This window comes from Dysidea avara, chromosome 5 (assembly GCF_963678975.1).
Source record: "Dysidea avara chromosome 5, odDysAvar1.4, whole genome shotgun sequence".
NCBI classification, from domain to species: domain Eukaryota; kingdom Metazoa; phylum Porifera; class Demospongiae; order Dictyoceratida; family Dysideidae; genus Dysidea; species Dysidea avara.
The window spans coordinates 37,252,228-37,268,550 of NC_089276.1; the positions used below are offsets into that span (position 1 = coordinate 37,252,228).

The window sequence follows — 16,323 nt, forward strand, 5'->3', positions numbered from 1 at the left end:
CATGAGGTTCTATTGTACACTGTTTCAGGTGTATTATTGCAGTACACATTTGAGGTGCACAGAATTAAATATCAGTATAAGTAGCAGGTATTCATATCTGACTTTATTTACCGTGTTGGTTTTTTAGTACCCTCAAAATGGTATCCACTACTGACTGCAAAGGGTTCCAGTATTAGTCTATACGCTGAGTAAGTCTCAGCAGTTCATGAATTTACATAACAAAAAAATGTACAAATATTGTAACACATGTACAAATATGGTAACACATGTACAAATATGGTAACACATGTACAAATATGGTAACACATGTACAACATACATAACTGCATACATCACATGACAAGCTACATCATTTACAACAGGAAACTCATGTGGTTGTTCAACTCATGTGGTTGTTCAACTCCTCAGGTGCTATCATTGAAAATGTTGTCATAGAAGACATCAACAATCCAAAGATCCGGACAATGGCAGGCCTTGTAAGTGGCTTGCCCACACAGGTACTATAAACCTTGTTCAAATCTCAAGTTGGGAAGATTCATGTTCTTTTGCACAAACGTTTTTCACTTCACAAGTTTTATTTTTTATTATAAAAAGGTTTTGGTAACTTTATTATAGTGTCCACACTACCACAAAATGTCGGCATTATAATGGATGTTTCAAAAGAACCGTAAGGAATTAAGTAACACTTTTAGAGAAGTTTCAGTCTATAAAATGCATCCCACTATATAAATACAGTGGAACCTCAATTATCGGGACACCAGTTATCTAGATTCTCGGTTAACTGAACTACAAAAATGACAGCTCTATTAGAGTAGTGACTATTCATTTAGGGTAGTTGAATAGTGCTGATATTTTTACCAATGTTCTTTATGCTATTTTACCCAGTTTCAGAGATATGGACCATCCCTGGTCCAGCTCAGAGATACGAACCACCCCTGGTTCCAGGGGGTTCGGATAACTGAGGATCCACTGTAATAGTTTTGAGGTAGCAGAACAACTGAGTGTTATACTAGAGTGGATGACTGTTATGTTAAAGTATACCATATTTCTATTTATGGATATTATGTAATATGAATCTTAATGTTAACTACCAATGTAGTAGGTTTGCAGGTGGGTAACAGGAAACAAAAAATTTACCAATATACGGATTATTGGGATATCAGTAAATTTCCATATCAGTGCACCTCTGGCATGTCAACATGATGTCTACTGACCACAAGACAATAATACACTATAACTGTATGTGTAATATGTTACATGTACAATGACATCGTCCTCAATCTCTCTTGTGTTTTTTGTGCTTATGGGTCTTTTTCTCTGACTTGTGTTTGTGCTTCTTTTTTCTGTGATCTTGTGATCTCTCCCGACTATAAGAATTGAGCAGATATTAACAGGTAATGTGTAACATGTCTCACAACACAAGTAAACATCTGGTGATTAAAAATATGTGACTGGTGGCAAACACAACAATTCTTTCATAACATTTTCCCCAGGCTACCTTTACCACCACAACCCCAGAACTGGCAAACAAGTGCCTTTACCACCACCACCCCAGAACTGGCAAACAAGTGCCAGGGGAAGTGGAACATAGTACAAACTCGTTCCTTGTGCACTTGCCCAGCAACACACATGTTCTCGTATTTGACATCCTACATTAGCTAACTTGTATTATTGCATACCATATTTAGTTGTATAGACACAGGGAATTTGTTTTTTATATTGCACCAGCTGTTTGTTTTGTAGCAGCTGCTGTTGACTTTAGTTTAACAAGTCACAACTTTCATTTGGTATAGTGTATAAGCCTTGTTCTACAAATTGAACTATTGTAATCTCATACTAGAAATTGTATTAAGGTTGTGTCCTCTTGCCTTTATTTAGGATCTGGCATTAACTTTAGCTCTGCTTTAATACGGAATGTGTTTTTTATTACATATAACATCAATCAAGAGCTGGTACTCAGCTGTTCCCTGATGTTGTTATTGATGTAAACGAGCCTCCAAAACAGAACCCAAGCACACAACAAACCATGCACATTTAATATGTGCTGAAAGTTGTGTAGTCATAGCATAATGGCATTAAAGGTATCACTCATAAAGTTTGAAAAGGTACACAAAAACTTATGTGTTATTATTGCAGGCCCAGTATGTACTGTACATAAATACATGCAGTACAATATCTACAGTTGGGCTAGCTGAGTGACACTAGCACACTGAATATGGCTAACCTCTCAAAATACTATGACAAACTACTTTGTATCGTTACAACACAAAATTACTCTGTACCTGCTGGAGTCATCAGCTTCATCAGATTTTCTTCTTCTCTTGTGCCTCTTTGGTGACCTTGATCTGCTACGATGATGGTAAACTTTCTTACTATGTGACCTCTCTCTGTCTTCCTTTACTGCTTCACCACTCTTCTCTTAAAGGGGTAATGAAACCATAATAATTGTCCAACTTTCATATACAAATAAATAATTACATACACGTACTGAACAAATAATTTAGTACATAAGGTCTTGGCATAGATCAAATGCTGACTTTTTAAATAAAAAATTACAACTACATACACTTGTATATGCATAAGGGACAGTAAGTAACACATCCAACATTGCTGTATGACTAGTGATGTGTCGTGGTGGAAACAGGGGTGTCAGGGAAGCCATGGCCCCCACTTTTATTGGACAATGTTTGCTAGAAAAGATTGAGACATTCTAATAGAACAGTCAAAACTCTAATAGAACAGTCAAAACTCTAATAGAACAATCACTTTTGCTAAAAGCGGTAAGCAGCTATGTACTTCAAAACATAGTAAAGTAAAATACACTAAGTAAAACGTTTCCTGGGGACAAGTCCCCAGACCTTCATCGTATCTGTTTTATGCTTCAAATTCTACTGTGTAAATTTCATTGTCAAAGTTCACCCTCTTGTTCTTCAGACTGCTCCACTACCTCTGATTCAATTCACACTTGGTACACAATAAGCCTCCAGTACTAAGATGTATGGAATTGTCGATCTGCTAGTTGTAAAACATTTTCTGAATGTCGCACAATGACACCTTAAGTCATATAAAACTGGAATTCCACTGCTCTGTTGTGTTACCCAGCTGAGTGTTTAATGACTGACCATAGCAGGTACCAACTATAACGATAATCCATACATCCTAGTGGTGATAATGACCCATACTTAATGATAGTACAGCACTTAAACTGTGCACTTAGTTATCCTGGCCTATTTCAAGTATAATTTCATGTGTAAACCTATGGTACATAACATTTAGAAGTGGGCACTGTGCAATTTGAAGCGGTGAGTGAGTCCCTGACACTAGTAATTTACTTAATAATTATGCTTACACTATGCTTATTGGGCCGATGTATTAAATTGGTCATACAGTGGACTCTCGGTTATCTGAGCCCCAATGTGTCTCGGGTAATGGTAAAAGTGTTCAGGTAAGTGAATTGTTCGGATAACTGAAGCCCATACATTTATATACAGAGCTCTGTTGAAATACTCTAATAGAACATACAAATGTGCTCTAAATACTCTAATATAACAGCCATTTCCAATTTCGGATAAAAGAGAGTACAGAGAAATGCAGGTTGGATAACCAAGGGTCTACTGTACTTAAAATATGTAGACATGCAGTTATTACCTAATGGATACTATGATGTGCATATAACCCGCAAAGACTTGCTTCAAGCACCAGTTACATATATATGTACAATATAAATATAAAGATGCAAAATTATAGAATGTAATAAACACTTAGACACTTGTAGTACGGCATCTAGCTATGAAGACTTCAAAACCATTGGTGATGTCAATATTTACTAAGGCGCCGTAATTATCGATGTCACCGATGGTTTTTAAATCTTCAAAGACACCTACAGTACTGCGAGTGTCTAACTATTACTGGAATAATTGTGGTATATAGTGAAAATAAGAACACTTACAGAAATAGCTAGACCTAAACTCCACATACAGTACTTGTTGTATGTAGTTCAGTATGTAAAAACACATGTTTCGTACCCAGAAGGAGTGATATACCACTACAGCGTTCTGTTAGCAGTACAAAATAGATTAATTACTCCAGTTTACTATTCCCTCCCCTCCTTTCATCCTTCACATGCCGTGTGTAATAACACATCCACCTACAGGTTATAGACACTAACTCTTTTTGTGTCTCCTCCTGTCTTTCTCCTCTTCAGCGCTGCTACTGACACTTGAGGTAGAAGGGATAGAGACTTCATTGTCTTCACTTTCCTCCTCACTCGAGGTGCTGCTGACGTCAAGATGGATATTCTGTTTGTCCAGTTTGATGAAGTTTCTACACTCATAGGTCAAGTGTCCAGCTGTGGTGTGTAACATAGCAACAAGTGATTAGCTGATATACTAACAAATGTATCATGGTGAAATTTTTAAAGGAGATTTCTAGCAGAAAATCAAACTTTGCAGGTTACAAAAAAAAAGTTGTATGCCTAATATAAACTTGTACATTAAAAATTATAAATTTAAAAATGAAGAAGGAATCCAAGCAATAAAAAGTAGTGAAACAAGAGATGAACAATGGTAGCTATTATAGTATAGCTCAGTGGGAAATCCCCACTTTGGCATGGTATAACAATTATGTTCAATGCCAAAGTAGGAATTTCCCACTGAGCTTATACTGTAATAGCTACCATTGTTCATCTCTTGTTTCACTACTTTTATTGCCTAGATTCCTACTTAATTTTTAACTTTATAATTTTTAATATACTAGTTTTAGTTTTTTGATAAAGCATACAGCTAGCTATAAACATGTGACTGTTCTATTAGGGTGACTGCTGTATTAGAGTATCTCGAGTCAGCCTGCAAAGATGTGTGCTTGCCCAAAAAGGGGTGTGGTCATTGTGGTTTTGATCAATGCATATAGTATTAGATAAAAGAATCTCGAATCCGAGCTCAAATCAGCCTACCAACTTGAAGGTGTGTGGTCACAAATACAACTAGCGTAAAAGGAGCGCGGTCATTGTGGTCTTGATTGATAGATTGATAATACGTAGAATAAAGAATGGGCACGATGTTGTGACCTATCATGGAGTACCGGTACTTGCGTACAGTAGCATAGTCTAAGCGCCTTAAATAATTTAGTGTAGCATCTATTATGCTGCGGCTTAAAGAAACTGTTGATATGGAAAATTAATGCCTCGATATGGTTTTGTTGGATGAAGAAGAAGGTAAGCAGCCTGACTGAAAAGACAAGGTATACAGAGAGTACACTCATCGGAACCCCAAAAGGCACATCCCACCAGTGAGTTTGTTGTTATGGCGTAAAATGGTGACCGTGCGCTGCTTCGTTTGGGCTCTAGGCTTGTGACTGTGGTCAATGAGTGAGTGAGTGAGTGAGTGAGTGAGTGAGTGAGTGAGTGAGTGAGTGAGTGAGTGAGTGAGTGAGTGAGTGAGTGAGTGAGTGAGTGAGTGAGTGAGTGAGTGAGTGAGTGAGTGAGTGAGTGAGTGAGTGAGTGAGTGAGTGAGGCAAAATTTCAAGCTTTGATGATTTATTTAAAATTCTATATCCGGCCGCCAGTAAGCGTTTTCTTGATTTTAATGCTACATTTGATGTTAGATGGACTAATATTATTCCGTAAAGGTGATTTTCGTCATGTAAGAAGTTTCTAAGCTGGTTTTTAAAAGGAAATATTTTTTGGTGACACTCGTCATTTTAGGGGATTCCCACTTAAACAGTACTACTGTACTGTTTGATATTTCATGATGTTGTCCCAAATGTGACATATGGAGGTCTCAATATTTCAAGGATAAAATTTGACTGTTTGCTCCTAAAGCTTTGAAATCAGTAAATTTTACTCCATCACCCAATCTCAAAAACATTCCCCCCTCACATATTTAGGTATATGTACATGCAATGTAGCCTTGAAACACACACAACACACACACACACACACACACACACACACACACACACACACACACACACACACACACACACACACACACACACACACACACACACACACACACACACACACACACACACACACACACACACACACACACACACACACACACACACACACACACACACACACACACACACACACACACACACACACACACACACACACACACACACACACACACACACACACACACACACACACACACACACACACACACACACACACACACACACACACACACACACACACACACACACACACACACACACACACACACACACACACACACACACACACACACACACACACACACACACACACACACACACACACACACACACACACACACACACACACACACACACACACACACACACACACACACACACACACACACACACACACACACACACACACACACACACACACACACACACACACACACACACACACACACACACACACACACACACACACACACACACACACACACACACACACACACACACACACACACACACACACACACACACACACACACACACACACACACACACACACACACACACACACACACACACACACACACACACACACACACACACACACACACACACACACACACACACACACACACACACACACACACACACACACACACACACACACACACACACACACACACACACACACACACACACACACACACACACACACACACACACACACACACACACACACACACACACACACACACACACACACACACACACACACACACACACACACACACACACACACACACACACACACACACACACACACACACACAAAGGGTGTTTGTACGGTTAGTTTAGAATGTTAATGACCAATAAAGGAAAACAAGAGTATTATTGTTGCACCGATATGAGATTTTGCCGATATTCCAATAACCAATATTAGATAATATTATCAAGCCGATAAACATAGCTGATCCAATATAGCACAACATGTCTATTTTGTAGCATTTTTACTAGAAATTTGATTGTGAAGGACCAATTTAGATTGTTTATAGCAGCAGTATTGCTATAGCAACAGCTGACAGTACACTGAAGCAGTAATAACAACATTGTAGTGCTGGAAAATGCAACTCGATGCATTTGTAAACATTGTTTGGTAAACATGAGCTAGTATTTCTAAATAAGTACATATATCTATATCTGCTGATTCTTTCATACATATTGTTGTCTGATAATCAATCCAATTATCAGTCCAACACTAAAGAGTATACTTTGTGTTCTGAAGGTGTAGCAATAATATATGTACTTCATTCAAGTATGCTACAAAGCCAAGAGTTGGACGAACATTGGTTCTTGTGTAACTGAAGTTGGATCAAGACAAGATTACATCCAAATATTATTTGTTCTTAGTTTATTGGTTGGTAAATGAAACTCTATCATAATTTTTGACCTACAGATAATCAAAATACAGCAAGTCTTGATCACTGTACCATACTGGATTTACTTTGGGGACAATGGGAAGAGAGGGAGTGGAAGAGATTTTTATAGAGTCTACACATTTGATAGTGGTATGATGCTTTTAATACATATAGCACTGCCATACGTGTGTAGGAAAAATACAGCACAAGAGGGTGTGTTGAGAGACTAATACATTCAGGGCCAGGCATGCTCCGTAACTCTTCAACCACCTATAGCAAATCTAGCCAAAATTCTCCTAGCGTCTTGAGTTAGCCCCCCACCCCTTTTATATTGACACTTTATGACACTCACACACACACACACGCACACACAATGTTACACTGCCATGACCACAGCACAAAGGACAGCATATTTAATGCTCACCATAGCCACATTTGGCACAAGCCCCTCTAACGTTCTTCTTTTGATGGGTCAGCCGACTGATCAATCCTAACATAGCAACAATGACATATCAGTGAACACACAATACACTGAATGGTGCATTGCTAATTGATGTCATAATGCAATTAGTGAACATCAAATACAGAATCTGTCAGACATATATAAACTTAGTTGCAGAAGTTTCAGTTCTAGTAAGGTTGCATTCGCACGCATGCTTTATCAGTAATTAGAGCAGTACTAGAGTGGCTGTACACTACACAACATATTTCGTTACATTATTTTCGTATGAAATTACATGAAGCAATTAACCCTTACAGTGTATGTCAGGGGCATGGTTTCGTGTATGGACCACACCCATATCACAAAATAACCATTAAACTAGGAGGCTTACCTATCTAAACCTTTGGTAAAGTCGATCTACAGTTTAATTGAAGACGAAACATTCTTAAAACACTCTAGAAACCAGATGGATGCTAAAAAGAATATAAATGGACTTCTTGGTTCACATAGCTGAAGGGCTGTTTGGGCAACTGGCCCATATGCATGCAACAGCTATAGAAAACAATGGCTCAGGTGAATGCCAACTGACTACAGTATCCCATAAGCAAGCCATGCAAATAGGCCAATAATACAGACAGGTTCATTGTGTGAGTCTCTAAATCAAGCGCTTGACCCAAATTGCTCACAAAATAAAGTAATTTATCAAATTCCATTTGAAATATACAGTGTTTTACGACCTAGTAACAACCTTGAAATTGTAAATTATAACCACTTCTGAACATCTGGCATAATTGTTAAAGCCTACACTATCTCAAAATTTGTATGTGCTGTTTAGTATACAGCTTTTTAAAGTCTCATATACTGTAGGTAGTCAGATCATTGACCACTTCAACTAAATCTTTTGTTTCTCAGGTTAAATTCAGCCAAGTACAGGGTCGGTAAAATTAAAAAGAACTATTAATTTTTGTTAGCTTAAGCGTGCTTTTGTGAGTCAAACTGTAGCTACACTACATTACGATTGCTGTGCTAAATGCCAATAGGCAGATATACGGTGAAATATTGAGTGTCGCTTACTTTGTAATGAGCTTAAAAGGTAATCTGCAACCTCTTCGTGGTGTTACCTTTACTTGCAAGGTGATCACGTGTGAACATAAACATTTTGCACAGAAAAATATAGGGTCAGTCAGGCTCAAGAAACAAAAGATTTAGTTGAAGTGGCCTAATGCACCTATCAATGTAATGCCCGACTACGGGCTGAGGGTGGTGAAAGGTTGGGGATGGTAGGGGAATTGATCGCAAAATTTCCCCGACATATTTGTCTTCACTAAAGAAATTCACTCAGACAGCAAAGGTGTGTGCTTTCAATCTAGGAAGGAGTGTCTCGGGTGCTAGCTATTACGTTCATACTAGAATCCACTCAAATTAACTCATCACTAGACCAATGCCACACGACCATACAAATCCCCTCCTAGCCCCAGTATTTCCGGGGTTTGCAGGTTGAGACTTGGTTGGGGTTTGCATCTCCAGTATTTCCCCAGTAGGTGGGGAATTGTAATTTTCAGTGATGCAAATCCCCACCTTCCCCCACCTCAGCCTGTATTAGTGGTAGTCAGGGATTACATTGATAGGTGCATAATCACATACTGTGTACATGTATTGCTAAGGATCTATTATATTGTTATCCTCGCTCAAATCTCGTTTCTACTCTTTAGCAAATCAGCTCCTCTTAACCTGTTAACTGGAGTTACTTATATTGGTTATTTTTACCCAAATTGGAAGGGGTGGCACCAAAAGGCTAGTGGGTGCTTCCCCAAAATGTTACATATATGTATTCTATTATTTAGGCCATTCCAATTGGTAATTATGCTTCTGGTCCTTTGAAAAAAATCAGTTTTAGGTGCGGGCGGGCGGGCGGAACTTAGCAACAAAGCAACGATGAAGTGACTGCTCAATTAGAGTACTTTTGTGATTTACTGACTGTTCTATTAGAGTATATCGATCCGTACTATGCACTCTGCCCATTCACTTGCAGGTTTTCACTGATAAAATACAAATTATGGCACTTAGATAATTAGATTTAGCATACTTGTTGCAGCTCAATATTTGTTTCTGAAATCCAGGTTTTTCAAAAAGCTGATGCGGGCATTTTACCCATGTATTTCTGAAATTTCACATTCTCCAAAATAGGATGCGGGCGGTAGACCAGAAACATAATTACCAATTGGAGTGGCCTTATACTGAGCAGTCAGCCCTGCTGGTAGCTCAGAAATATCACACACACAAGCAATAAGTCACAACACACAAGCACGTACGTACAAAACAACGGTATGATTACACGCGGCACCAAAAAAAGTACTGCGTTTTACAATACAATAATACCCACAAGAAGGCTCAAGCAGGGAGACCAAACATTGACTAGTGATGATGCACTGACTCATACCATCAACCATATTTACACAAGTAGTAACCTACCCTTAATATCTTTACCCTCCGCCATCACGAAAGCTGGTGTGGCTTAAATAGAAGAAAGAATATAGGGGAAATACCCTTAACCTTTGTATCGTATTGTTATTATTATATATAGACCTATTTGTTACTGTGCAGAAATCAAAAAGATTGTTGTGCACAGGTGTGATCATAATGAATGTTCAGGTTGGTACAAAATTCATCTAAGGTAGGGAGTGAATTACAAAGAGGGGATCGAGTGTGTTCCAGAGTCTGATTGTAGAAGGGGAAAAGGAAAATATAAGAGTCTAATAACTTTTTCTCGAACTTTTGCGTTTTCCTTCCAGCAACTGGCTACTGAAGACGCTTCCTTGTCTAATCTGATTTTTTTTGATTTTTTTTTTTGTCTAATCTGATCGATGACCACAACTGAGAGGAGCGAGCTAGACAAAATAACAGAACTCAAGGACGGACATATCCTCGAACCTCGCCTCGACCGTTTCACTGATGATCTAGTTTATGACTCTGACGACCATTTTCAGTTGTCCCAAGCTCCCACAAGGTGTCACCCTCTATCTCTCCGGCCTGTGACATCGTCTATCAATTCGTTTCGTTACTCTTTCTTTGTGAACAGCCCATTTCTGTGGAATACCATACCCCATACCATCCTGCGAATTAAACAGCCACCCTTGTTCCGTTTAGCCCTCCGTCGTTTTCTTTTTTGAATCTTCTGTATACTTAATGTTCTTGTTTTGTTAGTATTTATTTTTGTTCTTGTAGTAGTTTTGTTTTACAGGTGTATTTGCTTATGTCATTGTTTTTGTAATTTCTGGTGTGTATGTGCTTTTTGTGGGAAGTACGCCTACAGGCTTGTCCTTTTGTACAACCCGGTCTTTTGACAAAATTGATAATAACATAACATAACCTCGCTGATGACTCTGCTTTACCATCGGACTTACAGATTCACCATCTAATACTAGATGGAGTTCAACTTGGTGAGAATGAATATATTGGAGGGGGAGCTTTTGGTTCAGTTCATCGAGCAGTGTATGGTGGAATTGCGTGTGCACTAAAACAACAGAGCTTCTTCGGTCGGCGGAAATCTAGATTTTTTAGTGTGTACACAATACAGGATTTCCAACGAGAGTGTCTTTTACACAGTAAACTACATCACCCAAATATGTGACCGGATTTGCGAAAAGGTACCCTTTCCACACATTTGACATACCAGCAAACAAAATGATGTAACACTTGACTCCTTATACTGATTAACTTGCTCTTAGTATCAAAATGCAGCCAGATGCTGTAGCTACATTCATTGAAAAGTTCAAGCAATTATATGCCATGATCAAAAAGTTATGAAGCTTCAAAGTTCAAAAAATGGGTCAAATTTTGTGTGTGAAAAAGGTACCTTTTTGCAAATCCGGTCACATATAGTGAAGATGTATGGAGTGTGTTACCATAGTGAAAGACCTGACCAGCCAATCAAAGTGATGGAATTAGTGGAAGGTGGCACACTCTCCTCACTATTAACTTCTTACCATACAATTCCGATGTATGTGAAGTTGTCAATATTACAAGATATTAGCAAAGGACTTCATTATCTCCACACTCACAATCCACCTATTATACACTGTCACATCAACACTGATGTTATTATGTTGACATCAACTCTGACTGCTAAGATTGGAAACTTCACATTTGCTCAAGAAATAGTCCCAACAGTTGAAAAGGTTTCGGATTCAAAGTCTAGTAACCAAGCCCCAGTGTACCCGTTTCAGTCATTTCTCTCTGTCTCCCATGGTTTCCCATTCGATGTGTACTTATTTGGGTATGTAGTCTGTCGAGTGGTGACTCAAGTTAGATATGATAATCTATATCAATACATGACAGATGACGATACTGGCAAATTATTTGTCGCATGTGATTTTACATATCTTCAGCTATATGTGGATCACATGAGTCGAGGACCACTAAAACAACTAACTATATCTTGTTTAGATCATGATCCAGTAGAACGGCCATCAATATCACGTGTTTGTGAAAGGATTGACATAATATTAGAGGGTAAGTTGTGACACTGTACTGCACAAACTGCCTGTTGGCAACATTTCTTGTAACAGTTGTTGCCAAATTGTGTGATATGTCTCTGAGGAAACTGTGCTCAGAACTTCACCATACTTTATTCCAAAGTTTGTTGACATTATGGTATTACCAAAATGTATACATTATTCTCACATGTAACTTGATAGTGTAAGGGACTGTAAGTCACACCCGAACAGCACTATATGCTGTCATTCATCCTTGATAGTAACTCCAGTGCTATGAAGTAGCACTACAATCTGAGGAAAACAAATTGCTACTCTACATGCTATAAAGCATTGTTAAAGCCTCAAAAAATGACAAAAATCTTGCAGTGACATGTTGAGTCACATACCTATAAATACAATACAATTTCTAGTGCTTATAGAAATTAGAACATTACAGTAGTTCAAGCAAGAGGTCATAACTCTGAACTCTTGGTTCAAATCATTTTGTTATCACACATGGTCTTATGTAACATTAACGTAGAAAGCATTTGCTAGTACCACATTGCTCATTATACATTTCCTGATAAAAATGGTACCAAGCATCATTTCGTTCAAAGTCTATCTCTGCTGCTAGGCTGCCCAGAGCTTTTCTGAATTAGGCATCGAGTAGTTTGATTAGCCATATGTATCTCCATTGGGCCGTGTCACTAAACTAAACGTCTATAGACTCAACGCATGATGGATTAGCATACAATAGCTCACATGACTTAAAAAATGGAATCCTCATAAATGAAAAATACCAATAGAGTTTAGTGAAGACTAAGTTCCCCATTCATTGCTTAGTATCACAAGTGCCGTTTTGTGTAGTATACAGTATATGATATTACATAACCCATCTTTGTTCGACAAATTTATGCATTCCTCCTTACTTGAAAAAAATAATTTGGCCCTTGAATGGATCATAACTTATTGAATTAAATGTGCATCACTGAATTAATTAACATTAAAGCAAAGAATCTTTTATTGAGGTGACTTTTAAGCATATTAAAGTGTGAAATGCACAATCATTCCTAGAACTTAGTAACCCATTACATAACAACTTTTGGTATCCTGCAGGTTACCAAACTGGTGATGACAGTATCAAGATGGCCTACTCACTGGCTATCAAACAAGGAGAGGCTCAGTCCAGGGACCTACAGGTACTACTAGTTGGAGTAGAGAACACTGGGAAGACCTGCCTTGTGGCTTCTTTCCTTGGTGAGAAGTTTGTAGAGGGACTAGCTGCCACTGAAGGAACTGACGTGGATGTGTGCAAGATCTACTGTAGAGACTGGAAACGAATCAGTGACACTGAAAAGACTGACCATCTTCATCATCAGTTTGTTGACCATTACAGAGGTAGTGCCTTAAACAGGTTATTATCAACTGAGAGTGACTCATCAGCTAATTCAGCTAGTCCAACTTCTACTACTATAGAGAGGCATACACCTGACCATACTTCCATTGACTTTATGCCTGCTTCAACTGGTAGCTTAACTTTCAATAGGCAGCCTAAGCCCCACCCACACAATATGCATTCACCTTCTCCCAATTCAACACAATATGACAGTGATAGTTTGAATGCTGTTGTGTGGGACTTTGCCGGACAGGTAATTTTCCATAACACTCACTCCATTTTTATTTCAGAGGGTGGAGTTTCTGTGATAACATTTGATGCTTCAGTAGACCTAACAGATCAGGTGACTCCTCGTGAAGGCTCCTCTCCACTGCCAGAAAGCTGTACTGGTATCTCCAGTATCCATTACTGGCTGCAGGTAGTTGATAGTGTGAGCTCAGTGAAGGGAAGTGAGGGTGGTCTGTCTCCATTACTACCAACTGCTGTACTAGCTGGTACTCACATTGACAAGCTTCATCCTGACATCAAGGTAGCTCGTAAGATTGCAAAGAAGAAGCTGTTACCACTGCTTGAGAAAGAGCTCAGTGAGAAATCTTATGCACAACACTTAGCAGGTAGTGGGAAAAGTCTTGAGGAAGCCCTCAAGCAATTCTGTTTCTTTATTAGCAACAAACACAGAGATGAAGAGATAGAGCGTTTAAAAGCTACCGTCATTGTAGCTGCCACTTCACTGAAAAAAATGCAGCCAGTTTTTTTTTCTCAAAATCGAAAGAGCTTTGTTAGCCCATAAAAAGCAGGTAATATCACGATCCATGTTGCTTGATATCATTGCTGAGTGTGTCTTTCCAGTGGCTGAGGATAGTGAGGAATTTGAAGGGATCTTGAGATACTTTCATGGTAAACGCACCTTCCTGCATTTTGGTTGGGTGAAATCTTTACGTAATCTTGTGATCTTGTCTCCTCGATGGTTATCCAAGTTGTTTGCCTATGTCATCACTGCTCACTTCTATAAGTCAAAAGGGTGTGATCTTGACAAGGCTCAGAAGAGGCTAACCAAATATGGTATTCTTCACGAGAGTCTTCTCCAGCACATGTTGGACAAGTTTCACTCTGACCACCCTAGTGAGGTAGGTGTCACCTACCGACAAGTGGTGGATATTCTACTCTGTTTTCATTTGGTTGCTCGTATCACTAAAGAGGCTTGGTTTAGTGAAGAGGGCTGTCCATCACTACCACCAGAGGGTGGTGAGTCTTTTATTGTTCCTTGTCTGGTTCCTCATGATGTTAACAAAGTTCCTCCTAATACGAGAAGAGATAAAATTGTCTACTTTGTGTTTCACAATGGCTTTATCCCAAACAGTCTCTTAAATCAGTTGATAGCTAACTGTATCTGTAGAAATTTGAAGAGAAATAATCGACTATTATGGTGAGTATTGTATTATTCACTTCAACTGTTAACATTTTATTGTACAGGTTGAGACAAGGCAAGGTGGGACTACAGTTGGGATCCCATCAGAAGTATTACATCAGTCGATGTGAGGAGAAGCATAGTATTCAATTAACCATCACTGTAGTGGGAGTTGATGTGACCAGTGTCCAAGAGAGGAGGGAACTGATTAATGATGTGATTGAGTTACTGGATGACATCATGAAAGTGTTCTTATCAGCAGCAAAGAGACCAATCCCATTTGTTCCCTGTTCATATTGTCCTAAGCTACATATTCCCCTCAGTGAGGTACGTAGTGGTAACACCATCTTCTGTCCTATGTGTAACGATGCTGAACTGGCTGGTGGATATTATGGTGAACTAGTTGGATCAGGTGACCATCCATCACCACACAAATAAACATGATGTTACTATAGTAATTGTATAGGTGTCTACTCCGATACTACTGCATTGGGTGTAGTACTTCCCTCTACTGGTTCAGGAGAAATAGTTAGTTGCAGTCCAACATCAGGTGAGCAGCTAGACTGTATATGATGTAGTGTGATGGTTGTGTATAGTTGAGTGTAGCTGTAGTAAGTTGGAGTTGTTCACTGACTACTATGGAAGATTATCAAAAGTTCTACCCATTAAGACACTGAGCTGTCATTTTGTGAGTAAACGAATCATCACCTTTGGAGAGGAGGAGGAGATTCAACAAGTTAGTGTAAGATCTGAAGCAGCCAGTGTAGTTCTGAGGAAGATAGCTGATGGCCTTAAAGCTGCCCTTACAGGAAGTTTTGAAAAGTTGTTATATATCATGGAACAATATGGTGATATATCTTGGTTGGAACTAGCCAATGAGATAAAGCTTAAACTATTGGATATATAACTGACTTGCAGTCACATTTACAGCTATAGCTATACTAATACATGATTTGAGCATTCAATTAAAATATTATGTGTATAACATGTGGTCATTGTATTTTGCATGTCTAATACGCTGTAAAATTGACAAAAATTTTATTGTTTTTGTGGTTCAGAAAACTTGCCATAAAACTGTGGAAACTCTTCACTACAGCATACCGGGTACATCATCAGCTCCATCCCAACAAGGATCATAAGCTGTGTATCACTTACTCTTGCTAGATAGTTGCATGTTACTACCTTACTTACAGTTGGTCTCCAATGAACTCGAAAGATGATGGCCGTGATGG

At 38.8% G+C, this 16,323-nt stretch overlaps 3 protein-coding genes across 3 annotated transcripts; 2 read left to right on the forward strand and 1 right to left on the reverse strand.

The window, feature by feature from the left end:
* Positions 1 to 1,167: 1,167 nt before the first annotated feature.
* LOC136256228 (protein SREK1IP1-like) lies at positions 1,168 to 10,378 on the reverse strand. The gene is made up of 5 exons (XM_066049162.1): positions 10,285 to 10,378; positions 7,795 to 7,860; positions 4,169 to 4,348; positions 2,283 to 2,418; positions 1,168 to 1,367 (listed from the first exon to the last, which is right to left on the reverse strand). Exons 1-5 carry the CDS (start codon positions 10,307 to 10,309, stop codon positions 1,277 to 1,279), a joined length of 498 nt encoding a protein of 165 aa, XP_065905234.1. The 5' UTR covers positions 10,310 to 10,378; the 3' UTR covers positions 1,168 to 1,276.
* On the forward strand, positions 10,333 to 14,473 carry LOC136256226 (uncharacterized). The gene is made up of 3 exons (XM_066049159.1): positions 10,333 to 11,435; positions 11,689 to 12,324; positions 13,404 to 14,473. The coding sequence occupies exons 2-3, from the start codon at positions 11,700 to 11,702 to the stop codon at positions 14,471 to 14,473; spliced, it is 1,695 nt and encodes a 564-aa protein (XP_065905231.1). The 5' UTR covers positions 10,333 to 11,435; positions 11,689 to 11,699.
* A 22-nt stretch (positions 14,474 to 14,495) lies between these two features.
* LOC136256227 (uncharacterized) lies at positions 14,496 to 16,181 on the forward strand. The gene is made up of 4 exons (XM_066049160.1): positions 14,496 to 15,109; positions 15,157 to 15,503; positions 15,558 to 15,641; positions 15,688 to 16,181. The coding sequence occupies exons 1-4, from the start codon at positions 14,496 to 14,498 to the stop codon at positions 15,996 to 15,998; spliced, it is 1,356 nt and encodes a 451-aa protein (XP_065905232.1). The 3' UTR covers positions 15,999 to 16,181.
* Positions 16,182 to 16,323: the final 142 nt, after the last annotated feature.

Excerpts from the sequence above, each read along its gene's own strand:
- LOC136256228 (XM_066049162.1), bottom strand. The coding sequence starts at position 10,309 with ATGGCGGAGGGTAAAGATATTAAGG. Across the intron at positions 2,419-4,168 it reads CAGGAGGAGACACAAAAAGA|AGAAGAGTGGTGAAGCAGTA; the intron begins GTTAGTGTCTAT and ends TACCCCTTTAAG. Across the intron at positions 1,368-2,282 it reads GAAGCTGATGACTCCAGCAG|TCGGGAGAGATCACAAGATC; the intron begins GTACAGAGTAAT and ends CAATTCTTATAG.
- LOC136256226 (XM_066049159.1), top strand. The coding sequence starts at position 11,700 with ATGTATGGAGTGTGTTACCATAGTGAAAGACCTGACCAGCCAATCAAA. Across the intron at positions 12,325-13,403 it reads GATTGACATAATATTAGAGG|GTTACCAAACTGGTGATGAC; the intron begins GTAAGTTGTGAC and ends GGTATCCTGCAG.
- LOC136256227 (XM_066049160.1), top strand. The coding sequence starts at position 14,496 with ATGTTGCTTGATATCATTGCTGAGTGTGTCTTTCCAGTGGCTGAGGAT. Across the intron at positions 15,110-15,156 it reads AGAAATAATCGACTATTATG|GTTGAGACAAGGCAAGGTGG; the intron begins GTGAGTATTGTA and ends TTTATTGTACAG. Across the intron at positions 15,642-15,687 it reads TAGTTGCAGTCCAACATCAG|TTGAGTGTAGCTGTAGTAAG; the intron begins GTGAGCAGCTAG and ends GGTTGTGTATAG.